The 20,797-nt window shown below is 39.9% G+C and overlaps 2 protein-coding genes across 2 annotated transcripts in view; one reads left to right on the plus strand and one right to left on the minus strand.

Annotated features, from left to right (window-relative positions):
• The window catches only part of LOC132097864 (UDP-N-acetylglucosamine transporter-like), a 47,469-nt gene that overhangs the window by 19,230 nt on the left and 7,442 nt on the right, over window positions 1-20,797 (minus strand). The window lies entirely within an intron of this gene.
• On the plus strand, window positions 11,475-19,160 carry LOC132097211 (protein FAM78B-like). Its single transcript, XM_059502847.1, has 2 exons — window positions 11,475-11,942; window positions 18,495-19,160. The coding sequence occupies exons 1-2, from the start codon at window positions 11,680-11,682 to the stop codon at window positions 19,015-19,017; spliced, it is 786 nt and encodes a 261-aa protein (XP_059358830.1). The 5' UTR covers window positions 11,475-11,679; the 3' UTR covers window positions 19,018-19,160.

A 20,797-nucleotide genomic window follows, 5' to 3' on the forward strand; every position in this document is an offset into this window, starting at 1 on the left:
TAAACACTATTGGACCTTACTGACTTTCTGTATATGGATGAAATTTTTTTTTCCAGATTTTCAGGGTTTGGTGGGTTTGTTGATTCTCCGAGCAGGAAGTGCCCTGAGCAGGCAGGAGATTCCTGAAGCGTTAGTTAGTCCAGACTGCTGACTGACCGACTGACTAAATGTGTCTGGGTCTATTTAGAAGCAAAAGGGGGGTTTTAGGAGCTCGTAAGTGTCCTGAAGCACTACAGAAATTATTAAATAAATATTTTTAAATATAAAAATTACAGTTTAACATTAATTACACTTTTTTAATCTGAGATTGAAAGTAGTGTAAAATTAAATACAACTGTTAAATATAATTGTTGTTCATCTAATAATATACAGTCAGATCCACTAATAAAATTCAGTGGAAAAAAAGTGAGCAAGTGTTGCAAGTGAGACCATAAAGTCTCTGAGATGAGAGACAGAGACGACCACAAAGACACAAGGACCTTCTGTTTTACTCCAGTTTTATCTTTCAACAAACACTTGTCCTTGTCTTTACTCTGCTCATAGCCTAGAAAAAACCCTGATACAAATCTTTGGTTAGATTCCAAGAAAATGTGACTTTATAGTTATATAGTTAGTACAAAGTTAGTACAAAGTAGTTAGTACAAAGTACAGATGCATTCACGTAATTAAACCTCAAAAAACGATGTGTGACTGTAGATCAAGTGTCAGTGCCAATGTTAAATTATTTTCTATTTTATCTCAGAAAATTTTCGTTATCAAACAGTAGGCTGAATAGTGTCAAAGGATTGAATGTAATTAGCCTGAAAGTCTGGCAGGAGCCGTGGTCTCGAGGCATCTGCGATGTAGCTGAGCATTGAATAGTGATGAGAGATGGAGCTTCAGTATCTCCAAACTGTTATTACATCGAGAAAGACAGAGAGAGGAGGGAGAAAGAGGAAGACAACGTATAACGTACACATCTAGGCCTACATTCAACTGACACTCACAAACAGTGCCCGCTTCAACACACACACACACACACACACACGTTACTCCTCTTTTATCTTCATGACATTTCATTAAAGCAGAAAGGTCAGATACAAACACCTCACCTACTGTGCTCCTCCCACAATTCATCCAGTACCACACACACACACACACACAAACTTCCCGTGTCACTTTAAAAGACACCAAGCAAACCAGTGAATGTTCTATTCACAGCATTAAATCCTCAGATGGTTTTAGGGATTTCCCCGTTATACTCCACAACCCTGGTTTCCTCTAGATTACACAGATTTAAATATTTTGTTGTACTGTTTACTAAAGGAGGATTCTCATGCTTGTTCCTCCACTGAGTCACATTACACATTCTGAATAGGTGCTAAAGTGGCCTAGACTTGCTCAGCAAAGGACAGAGAAGGCCTGGATTATTTACCCACCCATGTAAGGATTACAGACCATCTTAACTTGTCCATTAGTGCTGGGCCATCTCAGACAGACAGGCTACCTGACAGACTCTTTCTCCTGTTCTCTTTTTTCTCTCTGAGCTCTAATCCACTCCAGCCTGATCAAGAACCAAATAAATCTAAAGCAGCTGAACTGAAGATAGCTGCTTCCTACCTATACAAACACCTCACCTACTGTGCTCCTCCCACAATTCATCCAGTACCACACACACGCACAGCCGGGTGCTACACGCTCTGGGCAGATAGAACGGCAGATGACTCCGGTAAGACAAGAGGTGGTGGATTGTGCATTTATGTCAACAAAGCTTGGTGTACGAACACTGTCATTGTTGGGAGACACTGCTCAGCTAACCTAGAGTGTCTCATGGTTAAATGTAGACCTTTTTATCTGCCGCGATTCACTTCACTTCCACCATTATAACCGCAGTCTATATTCCACCAGATGCTAATGCCAAGCTTGCTTTGAACGAACTTAATGCAGCCATTAGTAAACAACAGTCTGCTCACCCAGAGGCTGCTTTTATTGTCGCGGGTGATTTTAATCACTGCAAATTAAAGACAGTGCTCCCCAAATTCCACCAGCATGTTTCCTGCCACACTAGAGGAGAAAAAACTTTGGATCATGTTTACACAAACATTGATGGAGTTTACAACGCGACCCTCCTCCCCCACCTCGGACAGTCTGATCACCTTTCTTTGTTTCTCACCCCTAAGTATTCACCCCTCATCAACCTTGTGAAGCCATCAGTGAGGACCATCAAAGTGTGGCCAACTGGAGCAGACTCTTTACTTCAGAACAGGTTTCAACACACTGACTGGAGAATGTTTGCTTCTCAGGCTGCCTGTGGCTCTCACACAGACATTCACATCTATTCCTCCTCTGTACTGGATTACATCAACACCACCATTGACAGTGTTACAACAGAAAAACAGAGAACAACATACCCTAATCAGAAGCCATGGATGAACAAGGAGGTGCGACTTCTGCTGAAAGCCCGCAACACTGCATTCAGGTCAGATGACGCTCAGGCCTACAGTAAATCCAGGGCTAACCTGAAAATGGGCATCAAAAAGGCCAAGTACTGCTACAAGCTGAAGGTAGAGGAACATTTTTCTAACTCTGACCCCCGACGCATGTGGCAGGGCATCCAGGTCATCAGTGACTACAAGTCAAGCAACTCCACTCCAACGGTCACGGATGTCTCCTTCCTGAACGAGCTAAATGACTTTTATGCTTGCTTTAACAGCGACAGCAAGGAGATGGCCACCAAAATCTCACCCTCAGCAGACCACCAACCTCTCAAACTCACCTCCACAGATGTCCACACTGCATTGAGCCGGATCAACGCACGCAAGGCTGCTGGCCAGGATGGCATTCCTGGACGTGTGCTAAGGGTATGTGCTGAGCAGCTTGCAGGGGTCTTCACAGACATTTTCAACCTGTCCCTCACCCAAGCAACTGTGCCAACATGTTTTAAGTCCACATCCATTGTCCCAGTACCAAAAAACTCCTCCCCAATGTGCCTGAATGACTATCGCCCCGTAGCACTCACACCCATCATCATGAAGTGCTTTGAGCGGCTGGTCCTAGCACACCTCAAAGACTGCCTCCCACCCACACTGGACCCACACCAATTTGCCTACCGTAAAAATAGGAGCACAGAGGATTCAGTATGCACAGTGCTGCACTCTGCACTCACACACTTGGACAATAACAACACATATGTACGGTTGTTGTTTGTTGACTTCAGTTCAGCATTTAACATCGTCATTCCCTCCAAGCTGACAACAAATCTTGGAGACCTAGACATTAACACCTCCCTCTGCAACTGGATTATGGACTTTCTGACCAACAGACCTCAGCATGTTAGGTCAGGCCACAACCACTCCACCACCATCACACTCAACACCGGCGTACCACAGGGCTGTGTGCTGAGCCCATTCCTTTACTCCCTTTACACCCACGACTGCAAGCCTGTGCATGGATCCAACTCCATCATTAAGTTTGCAGACGACACCACGGTGATTGGCCTCATCACAGACAACGATGAAACTGCCTACAGGGAGGAGGTACAGCACCTGGACACATGGTGCGCTGACAATAACCTGCTCCTTAACACCACTAAGACAAAGGAGCTCATTGTGGACTTCAGGAAGAAGAAAGGAAGCACGCATGACCCCATCCACATTAACGGGATGGTTGTTGAACGTGTCTCCAGCTTCAAGTTCCTGGGAACCACCATCTCGGAGGAACTGTCCTGGACTACACACACCTCCAGCCTGGTCAAGAAGGCTCACCAGCGCCTCTTCTTCCTCAGGACACTGAAGAAGAACCAGCTGTCTTCATCCATCCTGGTGAACTTCTACCGCTGTGCGATCGAGAACATCCTGACCAGCTGTATCACAGTCTAGTATGGGAACTGCTCAGTGGCTGGCCGCAAGGCACTGCAGAGGGTAGTGAAAACTGCCCAGCGCATCACAGGGACACCACTTCCTGCTATTGAGGACTTCCAGAGGAAACGCTTTCTTAAGGCATTTCTCACAGCATTCTTAAGGACTCCTCTCACCCTGACCATGGACTGTTTAACCTCCTCCCCTCCGGGAGGCGCTTCAGGAGCCTCCGGACAAGGACCACAAGATTCAGGAACAGCTTTTTCCCTACAGCTGTCTCCTTGCTGAACTCTGACCTCTGACACCACCCCACACCACACACACAGACTCCTCCCCCTCTTCACCACTGCATCTGACTGATTTATTTATTTACAACAAACAAAAAACAGTAAACTTGTTATTACTTGCACTACTGCCTGTTCATCCAGAAACACTGAGTAATCCATTTGCACACTGAAATATTTTCTTTGCACTGTACTGTCCATTGCACTAGTGTAAATTATGTTCATATGTTCATAGTTCTGCCTATAGTGTACATACACTTTTACATAATCCATCTGTATAGTATGTTCATAGTACACCTACCTGTATATCAAACTTATAGCATTTAAATTCTGTAAATTATGTGCATAATACTTATCTGTATAGTTATTGTACATATCATAGACCTTGTATATTCTGTACTTACTGCTTATTGCACTTCTGGTTAGATGCTAACTGCATTTCGTTGCCTTGTACCTTACATGTGCAGTGACAATAAAGTTGAATCTAATCTAATCTAATAATGGTTAGTGGCCTAATGGTTAGAAAGTTAGACTTGTAACCCAAAGGTCGCAGGTTCAAGTCTTGTTGTTGGCAGGAGTTGTGGGTGGGTGAATGAACAGCTCTCTTCCACCCTCAGTACCCATGGTTGAAGTGCCCTTGATCAAGGCATTAAACTCCCAGTTGCTCCCTGGGTGCTGAATATAGCTGCCCACTGCTCCAGGTGTGTGTTCATGCTGTGTGTGTGCACTTGGATGGGTTAAATGCAGAGCACCACTTCCGAGGATGGGTTACCATACTTTGCAAATGTCATGACTTTCTTTTGTTTTTTCTTTCTTCACGTCCATGCACTCTTTCTTGACTGCTTACTCTCTTGTTCTCTCCATTGCCATTTTGACCCCAAGCTTGATTCAGAAATACAAAACAGCTACGAATATGCATCACAATCATACATGTGTCATATGGATGAAGGTAACAGAAATGCAGACGTATTTTAAATAAACCTTTTCTGCATTAAATCCAAAAACATTAATCACCTCCACGTTTCTACAGGATCCAAGCAGGGGCCAAAATTGACGCGCATTTCTCAGAAGCAATGTCTCCCCCTTCTGGATATTTTGGTAAATGAAGATTATGCCATTAGAGAGATGGTAGCATACTGACAGATAATACTTATAAGAAAAGGAAACACAGGATAAAGGTAAAAAACTTAACATATACATATATAGGTTTGGTTTTTATATTTTTGGCACGTTTTCTTCGCTCACTGTTACGATTCATAACTTATGAAAGACTTTAAACCAGACTGTGTTACTCATAACTCATACTGCTATATGGTTGTTTTCATTTTCAAGTCACAATGTTATAAAGTGAGCAGAGGTCGACATCTAAAAGTTATTTATTTTATTGTTTTAATTTATTTACCTCACTTTGTCCAGCTGTTCATCTCTCTTGTGGCAGATAGCGGGTCTCTGCGCATTCGTTCGGCTTTAGAAGAACGAGCTGGGAGCGCAGACAGTCGTTCAAATTCATTTGGTAAACTGACGCTTTTATGGAAAGAGAAAAATAGGTTGAATTCAGATTCACAATCACCATCATCTTCTTCTGACCTCACACTAACTTGACAAGATACCAGCCAATTTTCACAGTGATGTTTGCCTGACGGATAAATCTGACATGAGATCGGCCTTAGAGACGACAGTCCATCTATGCCAGTTGTCTTGGTTACGCAAGCCATCAATTAAGAAGCGGAAGATGTCTCTCGAGCTGTATAATCTCCCCTGAAGCTAATCAGTAAGAGAGAAGGGGAGGTAAATATGTTGGCTATATTATGAAATACAATTTTTTGTACGGCACATCTATAATATTATATTACTGAACGTGTGATAGGCACTGAGTGTGTGTTTTCTTTTTCTTAAGGCTCTTTTGAGAATTAAAAAAATATTGGTGACATGTAAATCTAATTTGTTTGTTCACCGTTTACAGATCAGCCTATTCAACCTATGGTGCAAAACACAGAAAAAATGTGAATAGGGTTGCCACCTTCAATACAGAAAAATAAGGGACCCCTTGGGGTGGGGGGGGGATACACCCCTCGGGGCCATGATGACCACAGGTCCGATGACGTGCAAGTGGTGGTAAATCACGACTTAAAACATGTTTTCATAAAAATATTAATTGCTAATGAACTTTAGTAATTGTATAAGGTGGCGTGAACACAGATTTTGGATAAAATATTTGTCATTGTTTGCAGACTGTAACACCATCCAAACAGTGAAACCACATAATAAATAACAGATCTATAAACATTTCTAAATTCATGTAAAACACACATTTTTTATTTATTTAATTATTATTGGTAACTGAATCTATTTTATATAGTCTATTGTTAATTCTACAGTAGCCTATTGAATGATGCAATCATTTAAATTAGTTAAGCTGTTTATTTGCTTCACTTAGGCACTAATATTTATTTTTAAATATATCTATCTTATTTCTTATTAAAATAATGCTTATGTGTCTGACTGTAGTCACTGTACACCTTAACTGTAATAAACAAATCACTAACACTTCAAAATAAGGTTTCATTAGTTAACTACATTAATTAACATTAACTAATAATGATCTGCACTTATACAGCAATTGTTCATCTTTGTTCATGTTAATTTCCACATTTAATAATACTTTATTAAGTTTTAATATTAGTTAATGCACTGAACCTACATGAACAAACAATGAACAGCTTTATTTCTATTAACGTTAACAAAAATTAATAAATACTGTAACAAATGTATTTCTTACTCATTGATAGTTCATGTTAGTTAATACACTAATGTTTAATAAATGAACCTTATTGTAAAATGTATGAATGTTGTTCTCCCGAGGCATGCCGTGGCACATCTGACAAGCCACCGTGCGAAACAGAGAACACTCACCGACAAATTGTGCTTGATACTCATTTTCACTGACACTTTCCAGCCAAGTATTTGATTCTTGATTAGCAAGTTACTAGCATTTTAACACGAATAGCAAGTTAATAACATGTTAGCATGATTACAGCATGATTAGCATGTAACTAGCATGATTCAAGCATTATTAGCACTTTACTAGCATGATCATAGGATGTTTCTAACATGTTTAACAAATTGCTAGCATTTTATTAACATTATTAACATGTCACTAGCATGGTGTTAACATTTTGTTAGCATGGTCAATATGTTTACTAGCATGTTACTAGCACTATTCTGGCATGATTAAACAGTTACTAGCATGTTTCTATGCTAATCCAGCTAAAACCAGTTGATTCATAAAAAATAAAAAAAAAGACTAGTCTGTTACTGCTAAAAAAAATGGTGACCAAAACCACTTTAAAACCAGCTTGGGAGACCAGCCAAAGCAGTAAATCTTAAAGGTGTTAGCGTTTTTTTTTTTTTGTTTGTTTTTTTCCCAGCAGGGAGTTGTTATATATCAATATACAGCTTGAATACACCATGGCCAGGTCTCACAAACGGGGCTTAGCTTAAACCAGGACTAGGCCTCAGTTAAATTAAGGTATTTAAACAACTTGCAAAAATGCCTTAGAAGAAAACATTACATGTGTGCATCTTGACACAGAACAATTACGCAGCGCTGACATATTTTAAGATTTATCAGAGCAAGATATTTTCAGTTGAGATACCTCAAACGAGCATTTTAGTCTGGGACTAGCTTAAACCTTGTCTGTGAAACCGGGGGCATAAGTCTTATTGTATAAGTTTTACCGCTACCTATCTCTCAAGTGGAACATTCACACTCCTAATTGAGATTTTAGATAGAGTGTCAATGGTCCATTTGAGAGATAGGTAGCGGTAATGCACTTAAGTCTGGATCCTCTGTAAAGCAAGAAGAAGAAGAAGACGTGTCAAACGCCTGCTGTTGAGAGGAATGCACTTGCTAATTACTTATAAAGCCCCGGAATGGTTTAGCACCTCAGTATTTGACCGAGCTCTTATCGTATTATAGTCCTCCACCACTGCTGTGATCTCAAAACTCTGGCCATCGGAAAATACTTCGAATATTAAAATCAACTGCAGATTGCATATCCTTTTCCTATTTAGTGACAAACTTATTTTTACTGTATTATATTTCTGTAAAGCCTGTTTTGCCATGATACAGATACAAAGTTCCCAGGGGACTGTGGTGATGCCCCTTTTTCAGCTAGTGCATGCTGGAGATGTAGATTTGTCATTTGTATTTTTAAAAAGAAAATGTCAAGCAATTAAAAAGAATATTATAAAGACAAATGCTAAGGAGTTATTGTGATTTTTATGGGGTTGGAGTTGTAAAAAACAGATGGTATAAAAACAAATGTCCCACAGATACAGGTGCATCTAAAACAAATTGAATATCATGGAAAAGTTCTTTATTTTTTGTAATTTAATTAAAAAAAGCAAACTTTCTTATATTCTAGATTCATTGCACACAAACAAGTTTTTTTTTAAATTCTGATGGTTATGATTTAAAAATTTACAATTCAGAATCTCAAAAAAATTCAAATATTTTCTCAAAGATCAACCAAAAAGAGATTTACAAAACAGAAATGTTCAAGATCTCCAAAGCAAGTTCAATTATGCGCTCAATACTTGGTTGGGGCTCCTTTTGTATGTATTACTGCTTCAATGCGGCGTGGCATGGAGGTGATCAGCCTTATAGGGCACTGCTGAGGCGTTATTAAAGCCCAGACTGCTTTGATAGCTGCCTTCAGCTCCTCTGTATTGTTTGTCAGATGTTACTTATCTTCCTCTTCACAATACCCCATAGATTCTCTGTGAGGTGCAGGTCAGGGGAGTCGGCTGGCCAATCAAGCACAGTAATATCATGGTCATCAAACCACTTGGGAGTGGTTTTGGCACTGTGGGCAGGTGCTAAATTCCTGCTGCAAAATGAAATCAGCATCTCCATAAAGCTTGTCAGCAGATGGAAGCATAATGTGCTCCAAAATCTCCTGGTAGATGGCTGCATTGACTTTGGACATGAGAAAACACAATGGAGCAAGACCATCAGACATCACGCACCCTAAATCATCACTGACTGAAACTTCACACTGGACTTTGGATTCTGTGCCTCTCCAGTCTTCCTCCAGACTCCAGATCTTGATTTCCAAATGAAATGCTACATTTACTTTCATCTGAAAAGAGGACTTTGGACCACTGAGCAACAGGTGAAATGCTTCTGAGGTTGGTTCTGGTTCAGGAGTGGCTTGGTTCTAGGAATGTGTCAACTGTAGCCCTTTTCCTGAAAAAGTCAGAGTGTGGTGACTCTTGATGTGCTGACTCTGGCTTCAGTCCACTCTTTGTGAAGCTCTCCCAAGTTCTAGAATCTGCTTTTCCTGACAATCTTCCCAAGGCTGTGGACATCCCTGTTACTTGTGCACCTTTTCCTACCACACCTTTTCCTTCCAGTAAACTTTCTAGAAATATATTTTGATACAGAACTCTGTGAACAGCCATCCCTTTCACCAATGATCTGCTGTGGCTTACCCTCCTTGTGGAGGTTGTCAATGATCATCTTCTGGACAACTGTCAAGTCAGTAGTCTTTATCACAACTGTGGTTACATGTTCGAAACTAGCCCAAGAGGTACTCAGTATTTATACCTAAAATTTATCAAACTAAATCAAGCTCAAAATGGAATATTAAATTTTTCTTTTTAGATACTAAGCTGTAAGTCGTAACCATCAGAATAAAAAAATAAAATAAAAAAAAACTCAACACAAACAAAATTTCAGTTTGCGTGCAATGAAACTAAAATAAGAAAGTTTTTTTTTTAAATTAAAAAATAAATAAAATAAAGACCTTTTCCATAATATTAAATTTTTTTGAGATGCACCTGTATGTGGTGCAGAAGGGAGAGTACGGAAACTTGTCATTTGCAAGCGAAAAACAGCGTTTGAGTCTCAAAGCAGCAGATTTACCGCCATTGTCATAATGCACTTGTGTTTGTGCTAGAATAACATCCAAGAAAAATAAAAATTATATACACACACACACACACACACACACATTTATGTGTATGTATGTACAGTGCCCTCCATAAGTATTGGAACAGTAAAGACAAAGTTGCTTTCTCTGCTGTGGAGTAAAGACATTTGCAAATATGATTAAAAGATGAATATGTGACAAAACTACAAAATGTCACATTTTATTATTAGGTCTTTCGACACATACATGTTTTACCAAATAAAAAGGACAGCACTTTTAGAGTTCATCCCACTATTTGATATGCATTGGAACACTTGAATTTAAGGCAGATGTAAAAGATTAAAAGCTAATATTTAGTTGCAGATATCTTGCATGTAATCAGAGCAGTGAGTCTGCAACCAAACTCTTGGTTTTATGCTTTGCAAGGCTTTTCCTCAGCTTTTAATGCAGTCAAAATAATAATAATAATAATAATAATAATCATCTACAAGTTTGAATCTTTTGTCTGTGAATTTACTGACATACTTGTGTGGCTATTCTCTACAACTACAAATTCCGCTTTCACAGACGCTCAGTTGTTTTGCACCAAAAATACATTCATATCTGGGTATCAATCTTGAGTCATGCAGTCATTGTGCTATAATTGCACTGTAAAGTTATTTCTGGTTTTGATGAAGGGAGAACCCAAGATAATGAACGGAGTGTAACTACGTGAGGAGGACTATAACGTGCACTAGTACTCCCACGCGCCTCTGATCGTTCATTCAGCACCACAGCAACCGAACAGCGACCGCGGTGTGCATGGGAACGGTTCATTTTAAAAGCCGTACAGCAGTCGTTTTGTCAGCGCACATCATTGCGGTTTTATCCACTCTCATCTGGACGCCTCGAATGTTAATATGTGGACGCCGGTTTACTGAAGCGATATATGCTATAACGGAACGTCATTTGTGATTTGATCGAGAGCAACGTTCCGTTGTTAAATACTTTTTCTAGCGGTTCCTCTCCTGTCGTAAATCATGAAATACTTTGAAATTGTTTGCTGTTCCGAAAGCGCAAACCTCAATCGGGAAAAACAGAATTGCGACCACCTCTTGTCGAGGCGAGCGGTCCGCCACACCTGACGGGTTTTCTGCCTCCGGTTGTGACATGAAAACTCGGACCAGAAAGAAATGGATGAAAGGACGAAGAGCTGCAAAAGGCCATGTGGATTTGAAAGAGAACATATCAGATTAAAGTGGAAGCCCGGAAAAATCCACAAGTCCGATCGCGACTGACAATCACAGGCATGAGGACACCAAAGATCAAGAGATGGTCGGAGCTCTCGCAACCTGTTGTGGATCCCGAGTAGACAGAGATTTGATGTTGATTATATATCTAAATGGCAGTGACTTGGGGTGGGGGTTGGGGGGACAGGTGCTTTTGATTGATTGATGTCTTGTTTCTTGATTTGTGTTTCTTAATTTAAATGCATTCATTAATTTGAGGAGCAACTATACTGGGAGCCTACACTGGACATGAGCATAGATTGAAGCGTTTTTTGGGAATATAAAGGTATATTTATATTGGGGGAAAACACCCTTCATGGTTGGTTGGTTACCCTGATTCTGACCCACTCCAGCCATGGGTTGCCTTCACAGCGTCGCCTGCAAACCCCGAATTAAACGCGAGAATATAGTTGTGTATGATGTCTCTGCTGCTATTGACCACTGCCCCACACTGATCGAGGAGAATTCACCCATAGTGCTCCGCTACAAAACTCCGTACTTCAAGGCCTCCGCTCGGATAGTGATGCCGCCGATCCCTCGAAACGAGACATGGATGGTGGGCTGGATTCAAGCGTGCACTCAAATGGAATTCTACAACACTTATGGAGACCTCGGCATGTAAGCATAGCGCATGTTTTATGACTTAGTCTCGACCATAAACACACATACTGATATAAAATTAGGGAAATTTAGACACTGATAAGAAATCATTTATATGGGTCAACGCCAAATGAGGATGTCCAAGATGACAAAATCTCTTTAAATAAAGAAATAAATAAATCTTATGAAAAAAGTGCAAACTTCTTGGAAAATAAACCTAACCTCTGAATCCTGGTTTCAGGCATACAAAACGGTTTATAACCAGGGCTGGACTGGGACAAAAAATCGGCCCGGGCATTTTTGCCAAGACCGGCCCACTATATGATCATAAACACCACCCATCTTTGCACGCCCTTAATTATATGCATACCAACTCCTATTCATTAAAACCACTAATGCCATGTAATGAGTGAGTATAGGAACTAGTGAGAGTTAACAGATGAAATAAGTCAAAATTTTAAATTTATTAATACAGTTGAACTATACTCCACAGCGGTGAATCCTAAAACAAGCTATAAGCGGCTCTGGCATAGCAAGTCCAGTGTTTCTTACAGGATTTTTGTAAAAACTATGGTGGTGTGTCCTCTGTCCTTCTAGGGGGGTTCGGGGGCATTCCCCCCCGTGAGAAAATTTTGTGCATTTTAATGTTAAATTCATTAATCTGGTGCACTTTGAGAGTTCAAAATTAAAAGCTCCAACCCATATTCAGTGTGCAAATTAAACAAAGAAAAATTCAAACCTCTTTTAGTTACAGTGTCTATTAACATTACACCTATACATAATAATAGTTATAATATTAATCCAATGACAGTAATAGCCATATTTTGTAAAACAAATGCACAAAAAAATAAAGGAAACTTTCTTAATTAGTTGTACCAATTTCTATACTTGAAAGAGATAAGCACATGATCTTTTATTTTGACACAAACTGCATCAAGCTTTTATTTTGGCGGAAAACATTTACAAACGCCTCTTATTAAATTTCTAGTGAATTGCGGTAATCGTCAACTATGCAGATGTGGAAATAATCTACACTCATGACATGGCCTAAGTGTTTTGAAAGTAGTTATGCTTACCGCAGGCTCTACACTTTCTCATCTCTCTCCTGATCCTCCGTCCTTACATTTACATTTAATCATTTAGCAGACGCTTTTATCCAAAGCGACTTACAAATGAGAACAACAGAAGCAGTCAGGTAAACAAGAGAACAACAACAGCAGTGTTGGGAAAGTTCACTTTCTACATGAACTAGTTCAAAGTTCAATTCACAACTAGTTCAGTTCATAGTTCAAACTACAAAATTTTGAACTAAAGTTCACAGTTGCAAAAATGAACTAGTTCATAGTTCTTTTTTTCCATACGTTGCTGAGGAAAACATTCATTAGGAAAACAGTGTCAATAATGCAAAAATGATAGTTAAAGGCAGTTCATCATTGGATTCAGTTATGTCATCTCTGTTCAGTTAAATAGTGTCTGTGCATTTATTTGCAATCAAGTCAACGATATCGCTGTAGATGAAGTGTCCCGAACTAAGCAAGCCAGAGGCGACAGCGGCAAGGAACCGAAACTCCATCGGTGACAGAATGGAGAAAAAAACCTTGGGAGAAACCAGGCTCAGTTGGGGGGCCAGTTCTCCTCTGACCAGACGAAACCAGTAGTACAATTCCAGGCTGCAGCAAAGTCAGATTGTGCAGAAGAATCATCTGTTTCCTGTGGTCTTGTCCTGGTGCTCCTCTGAGACAAGGTCTTTACAGGGAATCTGTATCTGGGGCTCTAGTTGTCCTGGTCTCCGCTGTCTTTCAGGGATGTAGAGGTCCTTTCTAGGTGCTGATCCAGCATCTGGTCTGTCGTTTGCTGTTTTTTTTTGATGACGCGTCACGCATGCGGCGGACGGCGGTGCCAGAGCCGTTGAAAAACAGAGTTGCGACACTCCCATAGACTGCCGTAGGAACTTTGGAATGCGGAAGTAATGCGTGTCATGGAGCAGCCAATAGTTCCAAACACTGATAGTTCCAGCGCTGAACTCCACACATTTTCAATGTTTCTGAAGTACGCTCGCTGGTAAGTTGATGAAATTACTGTATTTTCGACATTTAAACGCATTAGCCGACCTCTCATGAATCTATATAATAGTTGTATTTTATGTAGCCAGCTTTATTAATGTTTATTAGATGTAGGTAGACTCTTAATCGCTGCTATCTTAAGTAACAAACACTTAACTAATATTAGCTACCATAATCTGATGTTGGGCTACATTTACCTCAAATTTTCTTCAAGTTCGTTGGCATACAACGTTTATTGTCAGTTATTAGATTTGTTGTTAAAGTGATTTACACTTGTATGCGACCGTATTAGTACACCTGATTACAATTTTTTATTTTTTTTGCTAGCTCAACATGATAACATGGGTAGCTTGTATCTAGCAAGGTTGTTCCTTGGTTAATTTAGTCATTGAAGTTACACAGACCGTTTGTTAGACACTGCATTGTGATTATATGAAAAGTACCATAAATGTGGATTATCCCAGCAAATAAAAAGTGTAATTGGAATGTATACACATGAAACCAGAAAATATCTTTGTAAATATTAAGTATTTTTTGATTGCATTAAATTTTACAATATTTCACTTTCTCTCTTTTAGGAGGTGAAAAATAAGTCTAAACCCTTATACCTAGATAAAGTAACAGTAATTTAAGTTCCAGCTGTCGAACAGGTGGGATTTAATCTACAAAAAGCCATACACTGGCCATCACTGTATGTATGTGTGTGTTTGTTTTCAACAGGATGGATTATCGGTGGGGAGTGTAGCAGTGGCCAGGCTGGGGAGCTTATGGTTCCTGTAAGCAATGGAGTGATGATGAAGCTGGTTTACTTACCCTCTCACAGGATGTAATGTTTAATTAAATGTTTTGTTGAATGCAATCGGTTGTCTTGTATATTTTTCACTGTTGACATTCTTTCTTGCCTTAAAACTGAGCAGCTTCTGGCATTCATTGATATTCACTTGTTGCGCATGTATATATTTATGTGAATGTGTCTTAGCAATATATATACAGTAATATTAACATTAACACAACTGGGTGAGGAACAGCCAAACTCAGCTAACAAGGTTGCTGAAAACAGTTTACTGTAAAAAAAAAAAAAAACATATAGCACGGCAAGACGCAGCAAAAAGACAGAAGGCAGATGTGCTGCCCAAGCTCTGTTGAAGAAGCACAAAGAAATTAAGGACTGGTCAGCAGTGTCACCAAAAGAAACTTACTGCAGCAGATGAAAGGCACATCATGCTTACTTGCCTCGCAATCTGAAGATGTCCAGCAGTACCATCAGCTCAGAGCTGCAGAAAACTAGAAGGTTTTAAGACAACTTTGATTCACTTTTTTTGATCCATTTCAAATGTTAACTACTCTATATTATATATACATTTATTTATTTGATTATATATGTATGTATAATAAACACATGTAATGTATGTGTGTTTATTACGTGTGTGTGTGTGTGTTTGTGTATGAAATAAAATGAACCTGAAGTTGTTATATATTATTAGTATACAGACATTCTGTAGGTAAACATAAACAGTACACTTATGCTTAGGGAAGGTTTAGCCTATGTTTAGGGGAGGATGAAGGGGTTAACCATCCTGAAATTAATCCCGTTAACAGTAACGGTAATGTTATGGATTGTATTTAGGAAAAGAGAACACACTGTAAGTGTATTGAGCATAGTAATCAATTCAGACGCGTTAATATTTGCCGAGTCGTTGCTGTAAATGTATTTTACGCTATAGGAGCAGCCCGATCTTCCCTCCAAAATCAAACACAAAAACTGAATAATGCCGTGTTTCCGCCACTCCCCAGAAAATAATGCTATTATATGTATGTAATGCAAGTGTCAACGTAATAATCAATGTATATTATGCGTCTATATTTACCGATAATTGCTGCAAATATAGTTGCAGCTGTCTGTCCCGCTTAAAACCATTCAAACTGGTTGACAGCGCGGAGTTGTTTGGAACTATTGAGAGCTACATGAACCACGTGACAGCGTGGCGGCGAGATCAAAGAGTGTCGCAACTCTCATATTTAACGGCTCTGGGCGGTGCGACACTGGTGACTGGTGTTGCCAGATTGGGTATTTTTCCGCTACATATTAAGACCCGTTTACGGTGTGTTTTAGCCGGGGTTTCGCCTGGAAGGCTCTATAGAAATCTGGCACCCTATTGAACGAAGTTAACCTGAGAGAGTGTGCCGTTCACAGACACCAGAATGAACGAGTTCACAGTAATGTTCATCAGGCAGTAATACAGCACGTTCAGTTCACGTTCACCCAAAATATGAACGAGTTCATGAACTATCGTTCAATGAACGCGTTCAGGCACAACACTGAACAACAGTATACAAGTGCCATGACAAGTCTCAGTTAGTCTAGTATAGAACGCATAGGTAGGTTTTTTTTTTTTTTTTTTTTTTATATAAGATTAAAAGACAAGAAAAGGAAAAGGGTCATCATCTGCCACAGGAGCTGATGAAGGTCAGAAAACATATATTTTGACACAGTTTACAGTGTCTGCTTTAAGGGCCTGGTTCTATTTTTTCACGCTATTTATCTGCACATTCCTTGCGTTTCTTCTTCATCTTTTTTTACGGATACACACTGACACTGCTGCCGCTCGCTCACTCGTTTAAAGTTGTGATTGGGCCAGCCCAGTGTCAATCAAGAAAAGAGCCAATGGGCCGCTGATCTACGTGTTTCATGGGCTGGTCTGTCAGAAAAAAAACCTAACACTGACTTTGACCAATGCATTACACCGGCACAAACCCAGCGCCGCCAATTAAGCAAAACAAAACAAAACGAATGGGCCGCCGATGTACAAATTTTAAGGGCCGTTTAAAAAAAAAAAAAAAAAAAAAGTATGAGTATGAGTATGAGATATCGGCCCAAAAAGCACGTCGGCCCACCGGGCAAATGCCCGTTATGCCCAATGGCCAGTCCAGCCATGTTTATAACCAACAATTAACAACTCCAAAACGTCAAAAAAAACATCAATATTAAAAGTAATCAAATATAACTTTTAAGTCATGATTCATGAATATCAAGAGTTATTTTAAAGTTACACAATTTGTCCTGAAGAAAAAGTTTTATAAAGTCAAAATCAATTATTCAAAAAACAAGTTAATTTAATTTCTCAAAAATGTTATGACCAATCTTATGTTATGATTGGTTAGATGGACAAACAATATTTATATTTAATTACTTAACATTTCCATTTCTGTGGTCCAGAACTTCAGCCCTTAAATTATGAAGTCTTTTGACTTTTTTTCTAATTCTCAGGAAAGTATTTTTACTTTAAACCAAATAAAAACAACATCAAAATGGGTTTAAATTAGAAAACGAAAAAAAGGTTATAGAAGTGGATTTTTAATGTATTTTAGAATGTGTCATTTTAGAAAATGTCACTGACTCATCCGTCACTCCATTAATTTAAGTAAATCTGTCTTTTATGTGTGGCACTTTGTTTAACTCTGTCTTCAAATAGTTTAAAGCAAAGGATAACTTCAGTGCACCAGTGATTTATATTCACAGACAGTATGGATACATCAGCTCGGTGCTTGAGGGGAGGAGTGTTTGTACCTTCATCAGTCCCTGCTCTTTCATTTATACTCCCACAAATGAGTTTCACAGCCTGTCACTGGATCAGACGGGGAGAGGCAGTGGATAAAAACAGAACAGCTGCTCTGAAACATCAGCGTGGTTGCGCTAAACAGAGTTTTGTATCGCAGGTGAAAGCAATTACGTGCTCACTGCCTAATCTACAAATAAAGACAGAGCAGGAGAACGAGACAGAGACATTCTCACATCCACCCACGAGCCCTGTGACATGTGATGTGGGCCCTTCTGATGCTGCCTGGGGGGCCTGTCTGTGTGGAGGTGTGGACATGTGTGTGGGGGTGTGTATTACTGCCTGAGCGGCTGGTTGCGTGGGGTTATCTGTGACACAGATGGTGCTGTACTGAAGAAGAAATGCCAGCGTCGGGTCATACCTAACAACACCCAGCCACATTAACGTCCTCTCACACTGAGTCATTTTACACTGGCAGCTGGGACCCTGATAATGAATGTCATCCTTAACCCCTGTTATCATTTGTACAGTTGGAATCACCATCATTTTACACTTATACATTACTATTTTAAGTCAATTATTTCTATCTTTTGCTGTAGTGTCAGTAGGAAATATCAGTTTACATTTCCAAACATTCATTTTGCCATTAATTGTAATAATCCAGTGAGATGTTTTGTCTGACAACAGCCAGTGCTCCACACAGAAATCTCATCTCATCATCCAATCTGTCTGGAATGACATGAAGAAGCAGAACAAACTGAGACAGACTAAATCCAGAAGAGCTGTGGCAGCATCACTAAGAGGCTGATATTTCCCACTGACACACTACGCAAAAGATACAAATAACTGACTTAAAAAAATACTAGTGTTCTAATCATTTTGGCCACTACTGTATATTCAACAGCACAATTGGGCTTGTTTGTTTAAGGTCTAAACGTTAATTTCCACAGGTCAAGCTGGGAGCTGCCAGAGTTACGAGAAGGACTGGTGAAGGCCATCAGCGACTCGGATGGTGTGAGTTACCCATGGTACGGAAATACGACTGAAACGGTGACCCTCTCCGGCCCCACATCCAAACCTTCACGCTTCACTGTCAGCATGAACGATAACTTCTACCCCAGCGTAACATGGGCCGTACCAGTGAGCGAGAGCAATGTGCCTTTGCTCACGCGGATCAAACGCGACCAGAGTTTCACCACTTGGCTGGTGGCTTTGAATATGGCCACACAGGAGAAGATCCTCCTGCAGACAGTGAAGTGGAGGATGAAAGTGGACATCGCAGTGGATCCCTTGAAGAAGCTGGGCTCTCGAGCAAGACTCACCGGCCGGGTGCACCAGGACCAGCCCAAGGTGTTGACCCATATGGAGCTGATCCCTCCTAACGCTTTGGGTAAACCCAATGCTAATGACGCACAAGTGCTAATGTGGAGGCCCAAGCGAGGACCACCATTAGTGGTGATTCCCTCTAAGTAGCAGGTTGTGGCAAAAATGAAAGGTTTTTAATCAAAATAGTCAATCTGCCTTAAATCCACACTGCTGCCTTTAAAGAGATACTTGGTTCTTCAACAGCCTTGGAGACACTTAAAAGGACAGTTCATTCAAAAGATGAATATTAATGAGTTAATCTTTAACTCACCCCCACGTCACTCCAAACTTGTATGATGTTTGCTCCTTCTGTGGAACACAGATGAAGATATTTTAAACTATGTTTTTGTCCATCCAATGAAAACATTGGACCCTACTGACTGGGGGAAAACCCATACACTGAAATGTTTTGCATTCCACAAAAGAAAGAAAGTCAGACAGGTTTTGGCGAAATTATAGTTTGGGTGAACTGTGCCTATAATTTGATACTGACATATGCCTTAAACCCGCAGATTCAAGTACAGGAGAACAATCCATAATTCTGCACTACATAAAGGGATACTGGACCAAACCTGGCTTAATTTACTCACATTCATATAATTCCAAACCTGTATGACTAATACACACAAATATTTATACAAGCATATAGAGCAGCAAGCTTTACATTCTAATTACAGATACACAATGTTGCAAAACAAAAGAAGCAGTTGTGCATGAATGCATGACTTTAGAAGATCTACAGCTGAATTCAGCATTGCCTTTCAGTTCAATCAGTTTTTCTGAAAGTTAAGTTTGAAGGCAGCAGAAAGCTTTAACCATCAGATGTGTTTGCTATTCAGTACTGCATAAATTTAAGTAAAAAGAATTGTAAGAATCATAATAACCTGGGGCCTCATGTATAAAAATCTCTGTAGAGTTCATCCTGAAAGTATACGTATGCGCAAAAGCTAGTCAAGAGCATCCGTACAGTGCGCGCATATTTACGCCAAGTTTATTTTTTATAAATCCAGATACGTGCGTGAAAAACAGCGCATTTCAACAGCTGATATGGGTATAGAAATGTGTGTATGCTGTTTTCCACACACATTTATACATGAAGCCTCTGGGCTTGAAAAAGGGTCTGTGTGTGGCCCCTGGACTGTGAATACTGCTGCAATGGAAATGAGGGAACTTCGGTTGCTTAAATTTCTTTGCTCTGAGCTGAAGGATGTCTGGAGCTGTCTATTAATTCCTTCTTCTGCTCACCTGGGAGCGAGGGAGGAGAAGTAAGAGATTTGAACAGTGCTGCAAACACCAAATCCCACCGCTACTCATTAAATTTAAAATTAAATTAAAAATGTAAAATTAAATTTAAATTAAATTTAAGCATTCAGCAGATGCTTTTATCCAAAGCGACTTACAGTGCATTCAAGCTATCAATTTTTACATGTGTTCCTGGGGAATCGAACCCCCAACCTTGCGCTTGTGCTCTACCAATTGAGCTACAGGAACATTCATTAGAGAGGTGAAAACCATCCGGACCTTCCTACTGAGATAACAAACACACATCCAGACACAAAAGCACAACAAACACTCAACCACCTTCATTGAAGTACCATCCTCTTCCTCCACTAGAGAATACTGCGCCTGCACAAATTACAGTGGAGAGATTGTTTGATTATCAAAAATGAACCCAACCCACTCGCTTTAAAGCATTAAAACCACTGGATTTGTATAAACGGAGTTCATGATGCCATATGAGATGTGCAGACTTAAAAAACGACCTAATGCTGGTCTTCAGAGGTCACCGTAGAGTTTATTGATTTTGAGGTTCACAGTGTGTTCTGAAGGACTGGGGCAGCTTTCCTGACTGTAAAATCTAATTTTTACCCTTTTCAAGCTGTGACTG

This window comes from Carassius carassius, chromosome 21 (genome assembly GCF_963082965.1).
Source record: "Carassius carassius chromosome 21, fCarCar2.1, whole genome shotgun sequence".
NCBI lineage: Eukaryota > Metazoa > Chordata > Actinopteri > Cypriniformes > Cyprinidae > Carassius > Carassius carassius.